This window comes from Chiloscyllium punctatum, chromosome 11 (genome assembly GCF_047496795.1).
Source record: "Chiloscyllium punctatum isolate Juve2018m chromosome 11, sChiPun1.3, whole genome shotgun sequence".
NCBI classification, from domain to species: Eukaryota; Metazoa; Chordata; class Chondrichthyes; order Orectolobiformes; family Hemiscylliidae; genus Chiloscyllium; species Chiloscyllium punctatum.
The window spans coordinates 65,403,905-65,420,410 of NC_092749.1; the positions used below are offsets into that span (position 1 = coordinate 65,403,905).

General features: G+C 37.2%; 1 protein-coding gene across 1 annotated transcript in view; it reads left to right on the forward strand.

Moving 5' to 3' along the window:
- Window positions 1-13,079, forward strand: part of LOC140483058 (coiled-coil domain-containing protein 85A-like) — a 720,436-nt gene extending 707,357 nt beyond the window's left edge. The window contains exon 4 of the mRNA XM_072580968.1: window positions 1,307-13,079. Coding sequence (XP_072437069.1) covers window positions 1,307-1,471 — 165 coding nt within the window. The 3' untranslated portion in view covers window positions 1,472-13,079. The remainder of the gene's footprint in view (window positions 1-1,306) is intronic.
- The last annotated feature ends 3,427 nt before the right edge of the window (window positions 13,080-16,506 follow it).

Sequence of the window (16,506 nt, forward strand, 5' to 3'; positions counted from 1 at the left end):
AAGCACCACTGATATATGGAGATTATTTAGTTATTCATCTAATTAATTTATTTTGAGGTCTGTTGTGTGTATAATTATTGGCATGAGTATCTACTCTCCTCGAACTACACAGTGTAATTTATTTTATGTAAAGCATGCAATGATGTTTCTGAGGTATATACTTAGTTGGCCTATAAATTCATGTCTTTGTTTTTAGCTGTAATATTTGACAAAGTTTTGCCAGTTTTCTTTCCTGAGCCAGTCTGGGTCAATTTTTAGAAAGATAAACTTGATGCCAGTGCAGTATATTAGAGCAACATTTGGCTAATGATAACTATGAAAAAATATTTAAGTGTTAGGGTGGTCCTTTCTAAACTTTTGTCTATGACAAGGTCTCTTATATTACCTATGCTGAACACTTACTTTATCGCAGATTTCTAAATAAATTTACGGAAAATGAAATATCTTGGCTTTAAAAACATTTTGCCCTATTTAGGTCGAAAACTGGAGGAACAGTTCACTAATCAAATGGTTAATTTCTCAGATCAAGTGAATATATTCTTCTGTTTACAATAGTTCTTCCTCCCACTACATTTATCAAATTCTTTTACCAATTCCTTGTCCACTCGGTTCTATAAACTGTCAGAACAGCACTTTGTTATAGCTAGTATCAATTTACTTGAAGGCAATGGATGTGTAAAATAGAATAAAAATAATGCGTTCATGTATGAAGTTTATCTCAATCTTACCACTTTTACTTGGTTTTCTAGAACAAATGAAATATTATGTGATTGCTAACAGTGCTAATCTGCACTAATGCCCAAATCACAACTTGAATCATGTTTCCCACGATGCCTAGTGCCTCCTTGTTTGAAAATGTAATCTCCAGTCTCCTCTCAAATCACTTTCATCTTTTGGAGTATTGTTTTCATGGAGTGCCTGCAAGTATCTAGATTCAGAATAAAGTGTGTTACATTGAGCTGTTTTGTTGCAATCAGCCAATAATGAAACCACATTGATGAACTCTGCAATGACACAGTAGCCAATCTTTATTATTCCACACCCATTCTAGGGAAAAAAAAGTATATAACTTAAAATAATATTTGAGTCAAATTTTCATCTTGATAGTCCTCCAATTTAAAAACTAAAGTCTACTATTGTTTGCTTGTCTCTGCAGTTGTTTTCAAATCTGCCTAATACCACCTTTTAGATATTCACATATATAAATATATGGAAGTTATTGTCATGTGATGACAGACGTGTTGTAATTGTTTTGCTTCATGCTGCTGCTAATAATATCTACATTTGCATATTTTGTGAAACTTAGGTTGTGGAAGTGCACGAAAAAGTGGACAAAGATGAAGACTACGAGAATGACCTGAGTGAAACAGAGAAAGCAATAGTTAGAGAGATGTGTAATGTGGGTAAATTGTGCCACAGTATTCAGTTGCTGTTGTGTCTGCCACCTAACTCTCATTTAGTGGATCCTTAGTTCTTGAAAATGAGCACAGCAAGTAAGGCTAAGAATTTAACAAAACACTTGTTATACTTTTATTAAACAACTTTTTGTAAAAGGGAAAAAAAAAGTCCTGTTAGAAAATAAGTTTCTTTTTGTTTCATTGCAGGCACAGCAGACATGTTCGGAAATTTAGGGTGTTGCTCATAATACTCTCCATACTAATCCAAAAATATGAATCTAATATTAAATTCAAATACACATCTTAATTTAGTGTTGCCATTGTAATAGGTTTAATTCCTCATTTCTAGAAACTGGTTACAGGCATGTTTAGATTATGAACCTTTCACATGGATTTAAAATCCATAGGACTGACATTTGTCCTGAGGGAAGTGAAACTCAACTGCTTTGTCATGGGAATCCAATCCAATGTATCTTACAGTCCAGTCATTCCTAAGTATCGTGTAAACTTTAGGTGTCTCAAATATTTACCCAAAAAAGCAATGTTAGTGAAAATAACATAGCTTCAACATTTTTATGAAATTGACCAGTGTGTAAATGAATAGTGACATTTTTAGATAATTTAGTTAAATCTTCATCCAAAGTGATAATGAGTAATCAGTGACTTAAGACAATGCATCAGCACTATTTTACAAAATCTGTAAGGTTTTGTACTGATATCTAGTGAACTACCTACACAAAACTGTAGGCAATGTATTATCAAGGAAGTGTTTTCATCAATGGAATGAAGAGTGTTGTTATGATTAGGCAGACAAATTTTGCAATCTGTCAAGTATCAAACAGACTCATGTAAAATTGAGATCAAACTTTTAGGCAAAAGACAAGGGATCAGTTTTTCCATGAGTAATACTATCAAGGGGCTGAAAAGAATGTCAGATGCCGATTATGGTAGTAACATTGCTTTTTGACCATGGTTCTGAATTTAGCAGTGAAGAGCTGTCCCCAGCTATCTGCTGGCATTTCTGATCTTTAAAAGAGAAAAGAGTAATTGTAAAAGAGACTTGCTGTACTGCTTCTATCCAACCCATTCCAAAATGAGTATAGAGTGTATGAAAAATGCAGGTCTTTAAAGCCAAAAGTTTGAGTCATTGAATCATAGAGTCAAAGAGTCATGCAGCACAGAAACAGACCTTTCAGTCCAACACATCCATGCTGATCAGATAGCCCAAACTAAAGTAGTCCATTTGCATGCGTTTGACCCATATCCTTCTAAATCTTTCCTATTCATGTACCTATCCAAATGTCTTTAAATATTGTAACTGTACCTGCATCTGCCGCTTCCTCTGCCAGTTCATTCCACATAAGAACCAGTCATGGAAAAACTCAACAGGATATATATAAGGTATGTATAAATGCCTTGGATCAAAATATAGGTGGGTGGGTCAGTAAGTTTGCAGATGAAACAAAGATCAGTGAAGTCGTGAATCATGCAGAAGGTTATCAAAGGATACAGCGGGATATAGATCAGTTGCAGACATGGGCAGTGTAGGGGGACAACATGATGGCTCAGTGATTAGCACTGCTGCCTCATAGCATCAGGGACCTAGGTTCGATTCCAGCCTCAGGCAACTGTCTGTGTGGAGTTTGCACATTCTCCCTGTGTTTGATGGGTTTTCTCCGGGTACTCCGGTTTCCTCCCACAGTCCAAGATGTGTAGGTTAGGTGAATTGGCCGTGTTAAATTGCCATGGTGTTCAGGGATATGCAGGTTAGGTGCATTAGTCAGGAGTAAATATAGGGTAGGGGAATAGGTCTGGGTGGGTTACTCTTCGGAGGGTCAGTGTGGACTTATTGGGCCGAAGGGCCTTTTTCTACACTGTCGGGATTCTATGATTCTATGACCTTCTGTGTGAAAAGGCTGTCCCTCAAGACCCTTTTAACACAATATCTTCACACACAGACCTCAAAATGTGTCCCTGTTATTAATATCACTGCTTCCATTTTAAGTGCAACTTACATAACAGCAATGCATTTCAGAATAGATTTTAGTGTTTTTGTAATGCTGCAATCATAAATTATAAATTAACTGTTGAAACCTATTGTTCATAGATACTCAGCACTTGGTCAAGGCATCCAGTATTTGTGGTGGATACTGAGAGCCACCCATCTACCACTTCCTCCAAACCTTTACCAATTCCTCCATTGCACAAGATGCAGATGGCAGATGCAGTTTAATGTGGATAAATGTGTGGTTATCCACTTTGGTGGCAAGAATAGGAAAGCAGATTACTACCTAAATGGAGTCAAGTTAGGTAAAGGGGCAGTACAACGAGATCTAAGTGTTCTTGTACATCAGTCAATGAAAGCAAGCATGCAGGTACAGCAGGCAGTGAAGAAGGCTAATAGCATGCTGGCCTTCATAACAAGAGGAATTGAATATAGAAGCAAAGAGGTCCTTCTACAGCTGTACAGGGCCCTGGTGAGAACACACCTGGAATATTGTACGCAGTTTTGGTCTCCAAATTTGAGGAAACACATTCTGGCTATTGAGGGAGTGCAGCATAGGTTCATGAAGTCAATTCCCGGAATGGCGGGATTATCCTATGCTGAGAGATTGGAGCGACTGGGCTTGTATACCCTTGAGTTTAGAAGGCTGAGAGGGGATCTGATTGAGACATATAAGATTATTAAAGGATTGGACATTCTGAAGGCAGGAAGCATGTTTTCGCTGATGGGTGAGTCCCAAATCAGAGAACACAGTTTTAAAATAAGGGGTAGGCCACTTCGAACAGAGTTGAGGAGAAACCTCTTCACCCAGAGAGTGGTGGGTGTATGGAATGCTCTGCCTCAGAAGGCTGAAGAGGCCAAGTCTCTGAATACTTTCAAGAAAGAGTTGGATAGAGCTCTTAAAGATAGTGGAATCAAGGGTTGTGGGGATAAGGCAGGAACAGGATACTGATTGAGGATGATCAGCCATGATCATAATGAATGGTAGTGCTGGCTCAAAGGGCAGATTGGTCTGCTCCTGCACCTATTGTCTATTATCTATTGTCTATTATCATATGTCCTGGTAGCACTCACCAGTGATAGGGCCATCCACAATTCTGAGCCTCAGGTGAGTGCAATTTCTGCAGCTGCTTTCATCTCCCCAGTAGCACTGTTCTTCAATAAGAACTACCAGTTTCTGATTGACCACAATGAAATCGCTCCAATGTGGTACTTTAAAGCATTTGGGAATTATCTGAAGTAATTGTAATTCCTGGAAGAACCTTTTTTAGGTAGCACTTGCTCTATCCTCTTACATATGGACAAAGTAATCAGTTGTCAGGTAATGTCCCTTTCTCCAAAAAAAATCTTGTTGTTGTGGGCAAGATGAAACTACAAGGCCCCACTGCGAATTTGAGCTTTGCTGGTTTACATTACTTACAGTGTGGAAACAGGCCCTTCGGCCCAACAAGTCCACACCGCCCTGCCAAAGCGCAACCCACCCATACCCCTACATCTACCCCTTACCTAACACTACAGGCAATTTAGCATGGCCAATTCACCTGACCTGCACATCTTTGGACTGTGGGAGGAAACCGGAGCACCCGGAGGAAACCCACGCAGACACAGGGAGAATGTGCAAACTCCACACAGTCAGTCGTCTGAGGCGGGAATTGAACCCGGGTCTCTGGCGCTGTGAGGCAGCAGTGCTGACCACTGTGCCACCGTGCCGCCCACTGGTCGGCAAGTGATGAATTTAATTAAATAATCAATCTGATCCATTCCTTCATGTTATGCCACCAGCAAAAATCTTTTTCCAAGTCTCCCAAACAATTCAATTTGCTTGAGAAATGTAATTTTCCACAACAGAATTTCATCAAGTAACAATTTTGTGGTTCCTAAACAGAGTTCTGACACTAAAATCCAATCAAATTCTGTCTGGAAGATCTTATTAAAAGTAAATGGTGACTGATTGAAAATATCAAAAATCAGATTTACACAATATCTTCACACACAGACCTCTCTATGTTTCCATGTTCTTGATATCACTGCTTCCATTTTTGCTAAATATTTGGAAGCAATGATTAGTTTACCTGAGATAAGCAAATTGTAATGCCGTGAAAGATGTACTGTTACAGACAGTTTGGTCTGCTGCAGATAAGTTAAATTGTCAATTTTATAGCTGTTGCATGATTTCTGCAAAGTAGACGTAACATTTCCATACAGGAGTCTAATGCCGCATGAATACTCTGCTTCTTATTTCCATCAACTGCTATGCATCTAATTCATAACTTTAGATAGTTTTCCAAATATGTACATTTTTCCAAACAGCCTGCATCTTAACAGACTTCAGGATAAAACTTATTACTAAACCGCAATGTCAAATAAACAAGATTGTGCTGAGCAATCTTCATTCATTTATATATATATATATATATATATATACACACACCACTTTATCCAGTGTGAATGCTGAGTCATTCATCCATCTTTACAGAGTTAGCTGGTAGGAGTATCATGTTCAGTCTCGCCAACCTTTATTTTCATTTATGGTTCTTGCTCCAAAACATTATCCAGTAATCGGCTGGAAGTTTTCATGTTTAAATGGCAGGATCAAATACATAGGTGATGCTTCCCAAGGTAGAATAGTATTAAAATTTCTGTAGACACTCCTAATTTTTAAAAGATATAAATTTCTCGGTAGCCACTTGAAAGGATTGCACAGCATGACTTTATATTTTAAGACTTTTGCTATAACAGACAAGCTAACATCAACTTAGACCAAAACAAACCTGAAGGCAACTAATACACAAAGCTACAGAAGAGGTATTCCTTATTAACTCCTTACATACCCTACATTATGTGTACTTAGCAGAAGTGTTATTCTGTGCTTACAAATCTGAAGCTCTCCCTGTTTCAGACTTATCTCTCCAATTCACACCAATGAATCTTCCAGTGTCCTTTTAAATGATTTGCTTAATTTTCTGAGCATGATAGAATGAACATCAACTAGTGAAATACTCTCTGGGAACTCCTTGGTTTTTAGCTGTTGTACTCCTTACTGCCTTAACTGAGAGTTTGTTCATGCCAGCACACTGCTTCATGATTAAACCAAAAGCAGACCTTCACTTCTGCTTGGCGTGGTAAGGCCTGTTGTGGGCCTTCTCCCCCAGATATTCCTCTCTCTGACTATCTCTGAGAGTCTGTGAGTCTGTAAGTAGCAAGGCCAGCGGTTTTGTCCTTGGTCCAGGTGTTAAAACTTGCATCTTACTATGAAACATTTTCTATTTGAGCTTCTGTCAGTGTGTAAAGCAGATGATATTGGTGTGCCTTTTACTAGGAGGTCACATCACCATTTAAAGTACCCTACTTCACTTTGAATCATAAGAGAACTCTTACATCATCAAGTCTCAAGATAACAAAGACACGAATGAGGATATCAGCTGCAGAGAGTTGAGGCAGGTGTGGATTTGAGGAACATTATAGAGGGGGAAGGAATCATGTTTTGTAATAATGCAGTTATGTGAGTGGAAACTTATCTTTGGATCAAGCAGAATATCGAGTCATGAATTTCATGCTAGGCTTAACACAGTAATGAGGGGTGCAAATAATTCTCAAGAAAGTGCGTTTGTGCATTAATCAAAGACAACTGAATTGAATTGAATTTATTGTCACAGGTACCGAGGCACAGTGAGAAGCTTTGTCTTGTAAGCAATACAGGTAGATCACATAGATAAATAGCATAGATAAGTAAATAATAGGTAAACAGCGGCAAAACCAAAGCACAGGCACAGGCAAATGTTAAGAGTTTATGAGTCCATTCGATATTCTAACAACAGTAGGGTAGAAACTGTTTCCAAACCAGCTGTTGCATGTGTTCAGGCTTCTGTACCTTCTCCCCTGATGGTAGAGGTTGTAGAAAAGCATTGCCAGTGTGGGATGGATATTTGAGAATGCTGGCGGCCTTTCCTTGATAGCAGGCCTGGTAGATTTATTCTATAGATGGGAAGTTGGCTTTTGTCATTATCTGGGTTGAGTTCACCATTCTATGAAACCGTCTCCGATCTTGAATGGTACAGTTGCCATACCAGGTAGTGATACATCCAGACAGAATGCTCTCAATGGCATGCCTATAAAGGTTGGCAAGAGTTTTCGCCGTTATGCCAAATTTTCTCAGCTGCCTGAGGAAGAAGAGACATTGTTGGGCCTTTGTAACAAGTGCGTCCACATGAAGAAAGCTTGTTGTTGATGACCACTCCCAGGAGCTTGACACTCTCCACTCATTCCACCTCTGTGCTGTTAATGAGTAGGGCTTCAGCCTTCATAATATTCTGTTGATCTAAGATGGGAGCTCAATAAAAAGTAAGTCACAATGGATACCGGGTTGTGAGAAAGGTGGTAGTGAGATAGGATTGAATATTGTCAATAAACCATATGAAACCTGATATTATGATTTTAGGTGGCATCACTAAGAAATAGTACAGTATCTAGATGAGAAACATCAGAGGTATCAGAGTGAGGAGCAGGAGGTAACTATTCCAGGTAATTCTCTGGTTCTGCTCAGAACATTAAAACTCAAGGGCACCATTTATTTTACTCCAGGGTAATAAAAGAAACAGATGAGAAAATTGCAGCTGTCATGCTGTAATATTTTATCTCCTTATTTGGGAAATTTGTCTTTGGTGTTGATGGTTGGAAAAGCCAGTCAACTATTTAAAAGAAAAATGGGAAGGAGTAATGTAATAACTTGGGAGGAGATGATTGGAAGGTATCATTATGAGAGTGAGAGGTCTGTGAGGACATTTGGAGAATGAGGTGTGATTTAATGAGAGACCTGTGACAGCAATAGGAATGTGCTCTGTTAGCGTTTGGGGAAGATGGTGGATGTATGAGAGCAGAGACAGGCTGGGCAATGGGGAACCTGTGAGACTGTTGAGCTTCGGTAATATATAAATGTCTCACTTGCAGAGTTGTTAAGCTCATAGAGCCATTACAGTCTCAGAGCTTGCAGAATTTTGACTCACAACTTGGAAAGCTGTGCACTTGAATGATACCAGTGATTATGGGTTCACATTATTAACGTAGGTTACAGAAACTTGAATTGATTTTTCTGAAGTTTAGAAGATAAAAGAATTCTCTTATCAACATGGTTACAATTATAAATGAATACAGTAGAGTAGATATGAGCAATCTTTTTTACCCATGATGAAATCCATAAGGAAAACTCTTAAAAGTTACCATGATCTAACTGGATTGGAGAACGTGGGCCAGAGATTGAATAGTATATTTGTATATACTGGATTAGTGGTGCTGGAAGAGCACAGCAGTTCAGACAGCATCTAACGAGCAGCGAAATCGACGTTTCGGGCAAAAGCCCTTCATCAGGAATAAAGGCAGTGAGCTACCTAGTACATTTGTATCCCTATATTCCCTTGTGGGTATGAGCAAATGAAGAATGACAAAGAATTTGTTAAAAGTTACCAGTCCCTTCTTTGGGATCCTTATTGAGAAAGGTGACACAATGCATCAGATGGAGTAAATCTGAAGTTCTGAGAATAATGTCAAAGCAAGAATAAAGGAGTTTTGACCTTCACTTAAGTATGTCCTTCTTGACCCAGGATACTTTGAACATAATTTAGCCAGTATTTGATTGATTGATTTGAAAAATCACACCAGAAGACAAAATCTAGATGGCTACAAATAGTTTTAATGGCAATTCAAATCTATAAAAAAGCACATTCATGGAAGCTTGGAAACATATTCATGTCATCTCCCTAGTTGAAACAATTGAAGCATATAAACAGACATTCCATAAAGTCCAAACTGTTAAATTACTTGAAAATCATGACGCACATGACTTTCATTGTGTTTTTTTACCTGTTTAATCCTTAATATTTTAATCAATGTGTTTGTATAGGTTTTGAAACAGAACAATAATTTCTTTCTTCAAATAGCAATTTATTCTAATGCAGATTTTCAAACACATATTCTCCATTTCTAGTTTAGTCCCATCTCATTTTACATATTTCCAGTTTTAGAACAGTTACATTCTTTGGATATGCAAAATCTCAGCTAAGCTTTACTCCCCGTTATTATGGACTTTACATAGTTGTTTTATATATTTCATTTTAAGAATGAAATGTGTTAAAGAAGGCATTGTGGTGAATTGGTTTTTGTTAGTTTTGCCAATGAAAAGGAATCCTACAACATGAAATTCAATGCTGCCTTCTGAATGCATGTTGAAATGCATCCCTGACATGCTAGTGTGAAATAAACACACAGATTGATGTACAATATGTTCTGAGCTATACAATCTGGCAATATTTTAAAATTCCTTTAATTTTAGCTGATTATTTATGATGGAATGCCTTCTTCCTTATCAGTCAGTATTAATCAAAATGTGTTCATCTTCTGTGCACTTTGACAGGATTGGTATAATATATGGTTCAAGCCCTGGAAGCGTTTGTAACCTGCTGTTTTAGTCATACAGAATGTTTGAATGTATTAATGTTTCGAATCAACCCCAATTTGAATGTTTATGCCTTTAAATATCTTATTTTAAGTAATATGATGACTTAACCTATTCACTACTAAATTAAGTGTTATCCTGTCTTTCCAAATAGTTATTTGGAATAGTTACTTATGAGAATCTTGTGAATTCCTATATTTTACTTCATTAGATTACGGGTGTGAAAGTTCGTTTGAAAAGTTTATAAGCGTCAAAACAACATTGCATAATAATCCAGCCCTTTGTTTTCTGAAAAATATTTTTGAAAGATTTAATAATGTTGGTCTCTTCTGTCAGAAATGATGGTGAACATTTGAGTCATTTTTCTGGAGAAAAATGGTGCTTACTTCAAGTAGTGAATATGTTAAGCATTTTTCAAATTGCTGTACAAGATGGCTGAATGTAACAGACTTTGGTGGTGCTTGCGCTTTTACATGTGATTTTAGAAAAAAATGCATTTACTCCATAGATCAGTAAATAGTAGGGTGCAATGGAATTAAGAAACTTGAGGTCAAATTATATTAAATGAAAATTTAAATTCTATAGGTTGTTGTAAACTTTTGCAAAACTTTCAAAAATGAAATGTTCCAAAGCAATGTTACCTTAAATGTCTGGTTGCTATGGCTCAGCCAGTTTGTTGAACAGTCTAGTCCCCTTTAATGTTTGTGGGCCCACTTGTGCATATCTTAAGAGAATATTGAATCCCATACACAGCTGAATTATTCCCTGTATAACAAATGCCTAATTGTTGTGTGGCCACACACCAAAATAGCTTTGAGAAAGCATTGCTCCTTTAGTCTTCCCCAACTAAAGCCTGTGACATTACAGCTAAAGTTTGTCATTAACCTTAAGAGAGTTGTTATACTATCATTTTTTATTTTACTTTAACTTCTTACATACCCTGCAGCTAATATTTTCAATCCTCCAGCCGCAAGCCCATCTTTATGCATGAGTTGGTAAGGCACTCATTCATAGAGCAAAATGAATTTTTAAAAGCTGAACTAGATTCCCTGCTCTTTTGTTCCTCATGATTTACTTTCCTTGTGAATGTTCTAGCTTATAAACTTAAGGAAAATTAATGCTATGAAAGCTACACAATTTCTATTTATGTCACCCAGTATCAGGAGCAAACATAATTAGGTTAGATGCAGATTAACACTCCCTTTATTCTGCCATAACAACACTTCTTAATCCAACCAAAGCTTGCTGAATGATTATTATGGCATTTCTATCAATTACTATTGAATAAGAATTTTGACTTGATTTTTCACTCATAAAGGACTGGCAAACACTGGTTTCACACACCTCATGGGAGACTCTTAGTGCTTTTATCTCAATGTGAGATGACTTGAAACCACACTGCTCTTGATGATACAAAAGAAAGAAAGACTTGCTTTTCTCTAGTGCCTTTCAGAATCATTGGCCAGCCCAAATGGTTAACAGCGAATGAAGCATTTTTGAAATATTCCTGTGGTTGGAATGTAGGAAAAAGATTGGCACCACAAGATCCCACAACATACAATGTAACAAAAACATGATCTGTTTTCGGTTTAATATTGACCTTTTCATCACTAAACCCATAACACAACCATTGTGAACTTCCACAAGTTGTTCCTCTACTAGTCCACCGTAAGTTCAGTGGAAGAGCTTTAGAAATACCAGACAAACAAATTCAATGGCATTTGCATATTTTACATGGAGTTCTGTGGATCATTCTGCAAAGATACAATGAATGAGTGGGAAACACCTGTAAGCCTCACTTTTTACATTTTAACTCCAGATTAAAGCTTTAAAGCCAGCACAGAATTTTGAAATAAAATGTCCTACCTTCTTGGGTTCTTGTTTATGAAATATATGTTTGTTTAATTCATAATAGATGAATAACACAATAAAAACATGCCTGTCATTCTGTTTTGTTTGGCAGAGATTTAGCAATCTCACTCACAAAGGGTGATTGCTGTAATATGAATGCATTATTAACAAAGGTGCAATATAGCTCTTGATCTTAAGTTCATAGAATCTTTACTGTGTGAAAGCAGACCATTCAGCCCACTGATACTCTGAACAGCATCCCGCCCTAGTTCCCATTCCTGTAACCCTGCACTTCCCATGGCTAATCCACACATTCCTTGACATTATGGGCAATAGCACAGACAATCCATCTGGCCTGTACATCTTTGGATTGTGGAAAGAAACCAACACAGACACAGGGAGAATATGCAAATTCCACACAGTCACCAGAGGGTAGAATTGAGCATGGGTCCTTGGTGCTCTAAGGTAGCAGTGCTAACTACTAAGCCATTGCAGCACTATAATATATTTTGTTAATTTGGACAAAGGATCAGTATTTTGCAGAGCAAAATGCACTATAATTCTTTCAATGAGAACAAAATTGTTCACAAAGCAATATAATTTTCTTTTTCACAGTGGGATTCATTAGGCATATTGGCATTACTCCAGACCAGGAGTTAATAGGTTTGTGTCCTGGGCAGTCCATAACTAGAGCTTCAGCTTAATTAGGTCTGTCACTAGTTTCCAGGAAGGCAGCTGAATTAACAAATAGGTGCTTTAGCTTGATTTAACTCAACTTGCCAATATCTTGTCTGTTCCTAGCTCCTCCTTAGAAATATTACTAGTAACTGTAAAAGTGGGCAAACAGATCTCCCTGTGCAATTTAAAGGACTTGTGAATGGCTCCATAAAAATGAATTATAATGGATTCTCCCTCTGAGATAAGCATCTGGGACAATTTACAATGATTGAATGGCTTTGAGAAGAAATTGTTTCCTCATAACATTTTTTGACAGTTTTGCAATCAGACTATCTAAACATTTATCGAACAAAATTGCTTCAAATGCTGAATGGAGTCCCTTTCTATCTGAAGTATTGTTTCACTGCTAGTTATGAACACAGTGTATAAAGACCATGCAAATGTTCATAAATTTCTGTCAATTTCTTTCTTGTCTCATTTGATTCCATTGTAAAGGCCTTAAGAATTCTTTGCACACCTATTAATTCTGAAATTGTAACATTTATCCAAGTTGTTGTGCCTGCTGTGTTTAGCTGCAGTTCAAATTTGAAATGCTTTTGGGAAATAACATGCTATGTAAATTTTGTGGAAATTTTTGATATTGTGTTATTTTTTTATATCCATGATACAGTCAAGTATGGATCCATAAATGTAGCATTAATAAAACATGAAACAACTATTGTCTTCATTCTGTCCTTTTTGTATACATTACAGTAAGAGATTTCTGTGTGCTCCATTTCGTTTGGGTACAGAAATCTACATTATTTCACTGCAATTGATGACCAAGCAGGAGTCTCTATTTGTTATATTTGCACAGTGGTTGGTGGTTAGCATGACACCAGCCTATTTTATCAACCTAATTTTGAACCTAAGTTGAAATGGTACAATGACGTGGCCTCCTGACAACCTGAGTAGTGCAATTGAATCACGCAGTCCAGAAAGCTCACAAGTTTTATTTGAAACCATGTAGAATTTGGAGTGGTAAAACTAGACTTCGCACATCTCGGCCAGGAGAGAGAAAACTACACCTGGAGTCCTGTTCCTAATAGCTAGTGAGTGATTCCAACTGGAAATGTGCATTTTTAAATGTCAGGATGATTCTTGGCTGTGATATCCCACTTCTAACTAACCTGCCAATATTCATTGCCTAAGCCTCCAAACCAAATGGGCAAGGTGCCTGCAGTTGGTGAGTGCTTGGGAATCAACCTTCAAGACAAATCAAACAGGTATTTAAAGTGTGATTTTGTGCTCCAGTGGCTGGGAAATCAAATGTGCCACTAATATGTATGCATGTGCATTGACTTCCAAAACTAATTACACAACACACATTCTAAGAGGTTTGCTTGGTGTTAAGGTTTGCAGTTCAAATTTTAAGACCATAAGACATAGGAGTGGAAGTAAGGCCATTCGGCCCATCGAGTTCACTCCGCCATTCGATCATGGCTGCTGGGCACTTCAACTCCACTTACCCGCATTCTCCCCATGGCCCTTAATTCCCCGAGACAACAAGAATCTATCAATCTCTGTCTTGAAGACATTTAGCGTCCCGGCCTCCACTGCATTCTGCGGCAATGAATTCCACAGGCCCACCACTCTCTGGCTGAAGAAATGTCTCTGCATTTCTGTTCTGAATTTACCCCCTCTAATTCTAAGGCTGTGAACTGTTCTGAAGCAAATTATACATTACAAAACTTACATTTTAGTTTAAATTGTTTAGGATAGTGAGAAAAGAATAGAAAAGGGCCTTATTTATTTTGGTAATAGTGATGCCACAGAATTCCAAAATGTTGTTGAAGGCAATGTTGTAAGGACTCGCAAATGGGAAAGGTATGCAGTTGGTGTTATTTCATATTCTTTTCAAGTTATGGTTTGTAGCTTAGCAAAATTGTTTATATTTACAATAAATTCTAAGGATTAATCAAATTATTCAAGTCAATTATATACTTATTATACTCATTATATCTAAACTTGTATTTGTGCACTCCAGTTAGCGCTTTTTAAATTTCTATTTAATTCACAGCCCTTTAGTGCCTTATTTTCCTTAATGTTGATTATAAAGTGCTTCATTGCATAAACCTGAAAACCAACATATGATGTATTGGCAAAACAGCTTTGGGCACATCATCACATGAATTCACAAAAAATCCATTCTGTGTACCTTGTTCCTTGAGGGCATAACACTGCCTTCAATTTGAGGCCAACTGGTATATATTTAGTCAGCCACATTGCAAGTGAACATTAACTTAAGTTGTCATAGAAATTAAAGGTTTTTAGTTGGGTTGTAAAGACTGATTAGTCTAATTCTGTACCTGCTTAGGATCATTTGAAGTTAGTACTATGGCAAATGTACAATGCTTCTAGCGTTTCTTTAGTTTTTCTTATATGTTAAAAAAATGGAATTTTGCAAAAACATAAGTTCTCCCTTCTTCACTCTGTCTTTATCTGGAAGAAAGCAAAATTTGGATTCTTAACTAGATAGGGATTAAATGGTTGATACAACAAACAATGAAGCATTTGTTCTATCATTGCTTGTGTATCTAATCCAGTTATAAACACTGACCTGAAACTTTGATGTTCCATGGCTCTGATGAGGGTAAATTTATGATTTGTGATTTTGTGGGAAGTCATAACTAAATAAACTAATGCTTTTTCTTGCAGGATCATCTGTATCAATTCTGCCTTGACATCTACAAAACCAACCGATTTCTGATATTTATAAATATTTAATACAAATAATTTTTAAATTAGGAATAATCCTGGTTACAACAGATCTCATGTCTTTCCGACTTATTTTGTTATAAGGTAAACTGTAGTGCATGTGCCTTCATAAAGCGCCCAATGAAAAACATTGCAAGAGATTGATTTAGTTCACTTTTCCCCTGGACAAAACTATTTCCTTTTCAAGCTCGAAAGAACAGAAGCTGGGAGTTCATTGACCTTCAAGATTGGAATACCAGTAGCTAACCTTTCATTTTGGCAGAATTCTAATTAAAGAATCTAGTGATTGACATTGATATTGAGATAAAATTCCCCTTACTTTAATTAATTATCACTATCAGTGGCTGCATTACAAGCCTCATCCAGCGAGTCACAGTGAAAATTTAGACAGGCACATTTTATTTGAAAATTTATTAATCTCATTATTATAGTTGTGCAGAATATCAAAATAAACAGCTTCTGATTAGATTACCTATAGTACTGAAACAGGCCCTTTGGCCCAACAAGTTCACATTGACCCTCTGAAGAGTAGCCAATCCAGACCTGTTCCCCTACATTTACTTCTGACTAATGCACCTAACAATATGAGCAATTTAACATGGCCAATTCACCTGGCCTGCACACCTTTGGATTGTGGGAGGAGACCCACACAGACACAGGGAGAATGTGCAAACTCCACATGGACATGACCTGACATAGGAATTGAACCCAGGTCCCTGGGACTGTGAGGCAGCAGTGCTAACAACTGAGCCACCATGCTGCACTATGCCACCTACTTCTGAAGTCTGGATTTAAATCTATTTAATACTTGTTGCAGCAGAGCATTAGCTGAGCTAAATGAAAAGTGGTTGCTTTTATTTGAATTGAATGCTCATGTGCTGCAGTTTGTCAGTCCCGTTATTGTTCTGCAAAAAAGGCAAACAATTAAAACCAATATCAATATGGTTTCTTCTCTGATTTCCACTGCTGCTCATCAAGGGCAGGAATCCTCATTCTTTAAGATAAAATGTTACAGCAGGAATTAAGTATGTAATTTCAGAGAATATCTTGAACTCTTACTTGTATAATAGCTGTACTAATCTAAATGTAGAGGTGATGGCAGAATGCAATAAATGGTAAGTGGTATTTTGGTTGAAGTTAATAAAGTTTTTTTTCTGCATGCTGCAATATATCAGGTCACCAATGAACTATATCACGGATTAGTGAGATGTTAGTCTGGGACAATTATTTTCCTCATGCCTCACTGTAACTGAGCCACGAGGAACAGCAAAGGAAAATGGACAAATTAACCCAGCATCAATTTGCATACTTTCCAGTTGAGTGGCACTTACTGAATAATCTGAAGTACATCTTTAAGTTATCAACTGGCA